Here is a 3,850-nt window from a genome sequence, read left to right on the forward strand (position 1 = left end):
CTGCCTCCCCCGCCCCCCCATGTATACTGAAGATGGTTGTGTGGCTGGGACTTACAGAAAGATCCCAGGTTGTTCAGTGTTCATGTTGCCACGTTTTCTGCACATTGTATAACCAGAAATGATTTGTTCTAGGCAAGCTTGGTTTTTCTTCTAATGCCTGCTTTCTGTGACATGAAATAAACACGCACTATGTTTTAGGCAATCGGCCCTGGGAGGTACAACACAGAAATACTTGCAGAGCAGTGATCAGAAATCAGGCAGGTCGTTCCAGAAGCTCTATGGAACTGCTTGGGTGTCCTAAGTGGGCCTATAAGGACATTTCTTAGCAACTGGACTCCTGGGCATGTGTTTCAAGCACCCTCTGGCACCACATATGCTATTACTCATCTGTAACCCCCAATTTCAAGTGATTGAAGCTGTAACTCCACCACGGCCCCCCAGCCCCAGTTGTGTCTCCTCTGGAGAGAAGGGAACGTACGAGCCTTAGTTAGCGCTGGGAAGAGCTGGCCCTCTAAATGAGCGGGGTGCATGGATCAGTAAAGGAACTGCAGCAAGTTGAATCGAGGAGGTTGGAGTTCGAAATATTCTTTGGTGAAGGATATGAAAATGAGTCCATAGGAAAGGAAATCCCTCTAACTGGAAATGTGGAATCATAACACAGTGTACTGGTAAAAAGAGAAAACAGAGGTTAAGAGTGAGTGAGTCAGAAGCACATGAGTTTTTAAGAGCTTGAACTTGGGAGACCAGATCAGGCAAGACTGCTTAATACCATCACATGATCTGCCCCGAGGCACCCTGTATTTAATTAAAACAAGGAGCAGGGCAGGGAGAGGCCAGAGGAGCCGCTGCCGTTCTTAGCGGATGGAGCACGGGGAGTTAAAAGTTAAACCTTGATTGCCTGGGTCTTTGAGAATTCAGCATGGCATGTCTCCGCTGTTTCCTGGGGTTTCTGCTTCTGGCTGCAAGATTGCCGCTTGATGCTGCCAGACGTGAGTACACGAGTGCGTTTTAACCCGTTCTCTGTCAGCGGAAGTGATGGGTTGTCTGAGGTATCGCTGTCCACGCCAGAAGGTGGGCTTCATGAAGGTTCTCCGGAAGCTTCTGTGCTCGAAACCTTTGGGAACATTGACCCTACAGCAGAATGCCTCCCGCTCGTTCTTGGCTTCACGCTCTGGGAAAGCAACAACCATGCCGGCCCCTCTCTCTGAGGGGGGGGGGGGTTTAAGATTGTGTATATTTGACAGATCACAAGTAGGCAGAGCAGCAGGCTGAGAGAGGGGGAAGCAGGCTCCCCGCTGAACAGAGAGCCCGATGTAGGGCTCGATCCCAGGACCCTGAGATCATGACCTGAGCAGAGGCTTAATCCACTGAGCCACCCAGGTGCCCCTCTGGGGGGCTTCCCCCCCACCGCCCATTGCAATTGCCACCTTGTCTCTCACCAGACAAGGAGAGGGTGCTGGTGTGAGGAACAGTTTCTGGCCTGAAACAAAGCAGTGCCACCCACACCCACTAAACTTCGTCTAGTTTCTATCCAGTAGTGTAGAGGGCTCAAATGAAACAGGGCCCTGAATCTAGAACCAAGTTCACAGATCATCCCCGCCCGGAAGCTGTGCCTAGTCCTGTTGGGACCTTTTTCACAGACCTCCAGGAGCTTGCTGCCACTCGGGTGAGGTTACTGAGAGAAGAGCCAAGGACCCAAGGGCTCTGTTCTAGGCTCACCTTTGAGGTTGGGGGCTTTCTAATAACCGATGCCCAGACTGATGAAAGCAGACCCTTGGGGAGGTCAGGTTGGAGCCTCCTTGTTTCAGAAGCTCCTCTTGTGGGTCACCTGGGTGGTTTAGTGGGTTAAGCGTCCAACTCTTTTTTTAATTTTAATTTATTTACTTATTTGAGAGAGCATGAAGGGGCGTGGTCAGAGGGAGAGCAGGCCTGCCGGTGTTGACGGAGCAGTTCACAAGCAACCTGGCCACCACCCCTTTGCTGGGGTGAGATTCTAGAATGGAGAGAGAAAAGCCACATCGGTGAGGGCTGTGACTCCATTTTCCTTCACATCTAACTCCCCCTCCCCCACACCTTTTTTCTTTTAAAACCTGCTTACTCTTGGGTGTCTTTTGTTCTGTTTTTTTTAACTTAGCTTTTTGAGGTCATTGTAGATTCACATGCAGCTTAAGAAAAAATGCAAAGCGATTCCCCTGTATACCTTACCCAGTTTCTCCCAATGGTAACCTCTTAAACAATTACTGTACAATATCATAGCCAGGATATTGACACTGTTACAGTCAGAATACTAAACCGTTCCATCATGACAAGGATCCCTCAAACCCTTTGTAGCCAAACCAATTTCCCCTTCCCACCACACCCCCTGCCCTGGCAACCACTGATCCATTCTCCCGTTTTTATAATTTTATAATTTTGTTACTTCAGGAATGTTATCCATAGAATCATTACAATATGTAATTTAGGGGCATTGGCTTTTTTTATGCAACATAATTTATTGAAGTGTTGCTTGTATGAATAGTTCTTTATTGCTGGGTAGATTCCACAGTATGTATATGCCACGGTTTGTTTAAACATTCACCCATTTTGAGACATCTGGATTGTTCCAGTTTGCACTACTATGAATAAAGTTGCTACGAACATCCGTGTGTAGGTTTTTGGGTGACCATAAGTTTTCATTTCTTTGGGACAAATGCATTTTGGGACAAAACCTTAAGAGTACAATGTTTTGGTTGCATGTTTAGTTTTTCAGGAGACTGCCAAACTGTTTTCCAGGGTGGCTGTACTGTGTTTTGTTCCCACCAGCAGTGTACGAGCAATCCAATGTCTTCACACATTTTTGCCTACTTTTGATATATCACTGTTTTTTTATTTTTATTTTTTAGTCATTCTGATAGGTGTAAAGTGATACCCCACTGTGGTTTTAATGTGCATTTCTCCACTGGTTAATGAAACTGGACATCATCTCATGTCTTTGCCATCTGTGTATCCACTTCAGAGTAATGTTTATTCAGGTCTTTTATCCATTTTTTAATTGGATTTTTTTAATGAGTTTTGAAAATTCTTTATATATTCTAGATAGCAGTCCTTTACTGGAAATGTGGTTTGCAAATATTCTGTCCCAGTTTGTAATTTGCCTTTTCATCTTCTTCACATGCTATTTCACAGAACAAATGTTTTTCGTCTTAATGAGGTCTAATTTATCATTTTTTCCTTTTATGGATCGTGTCTTTGGTGTCAGGTCAAAGAACTCTTGCCTAGCCTAGAGCCTGAAAATTTCTCCTATGCTTTCTATTTTCCAATGGCACCATTTATTGAAAAGGCTATCTTTTGAAATTCCATTGGGGTGTTCTTGCATCTCTGTCAAAAATCAGTAAGGCATATTTGTGTGGGTCTATTTCCACATTCTCCATTCTGTTCCCTGGATCCATGTATCTATTCCTTGTCCCTCTTTTAAGTTGATATTTTTCCTTGACTTCTGACATCTATAATCAGAGGAGAAACCCGGTTTTGATTGTTCCTGGAACCACTCACTTTCTCTCAGGATCTGTGGAAGAGGAAGACTCTTCAGAACAGTGGAAAAAAATTAGTCCTGGGAATCCAAAGATGTGAATCTTCATTTCCACTCCATTAAAAGTGACCCCGAGTGAATTCTGTCACTTCTCTAGGCCTGAATTTCTTCATCTGTAAAATGAAGTGATTTGAACTGTTTTTTCCAAATTGAATATTCTACCACCCCATGACTCAATTCGAATGAATATCCAGTTATAAAAATTGATTGATAAACCTACACTTCCTACCCTCACTTCCTACCCTCACTTCCTACCCTCACTTCCTACCCTCACTTCCTACC

The 3,850-nt window shown here is 44.7% G+C and overlaps 1 protein-coding gene across 2 annotated transcripts in view; it reads left to right on the forward strand.

Moving 5' to 3' along the window:
- The first annotated feature begins 803 nt into the window (after positions 1 to 803).
- LOC111147314 (glycoprotein nmb) overlaps positions 804 to 3,850 on the forward strand; it is a 22,850-nt gene continuing 19,803 nt past the window's right edge. Inside the window, exon 1 of one of the 2 annotated variants that reach the window (XM_022503297.1) lies at positions 804 to 989. In XM_022503297.1, coding sequence (XP_022359005.1) covers positions 920 to 989 — 70 coding nt within the window. In that variant the 5' untranslated portion in view covers positions 804 to 919. The remainder of the gene's footprint in view (positions 990 to 3,850) is intronic. The other variant, XM_022503299.1, reaches the window with a different exon arrangement.

Source organism: Enhydra lutris, unplaced genomic scaffold (assembly GCF_002288905.1).
Source record: "Enhydra lutris kenyoni isolate GAN:26980312 unplaced genomic scaffold, ASM228890v2 scaffoldscaffold16, whole genome shotgun sequence".
NCBI lineage: Eukaryota > Metazoa > Chordata > Mammalia > Carnivora > Mustelidae > Enhydra > Enhydra lutris.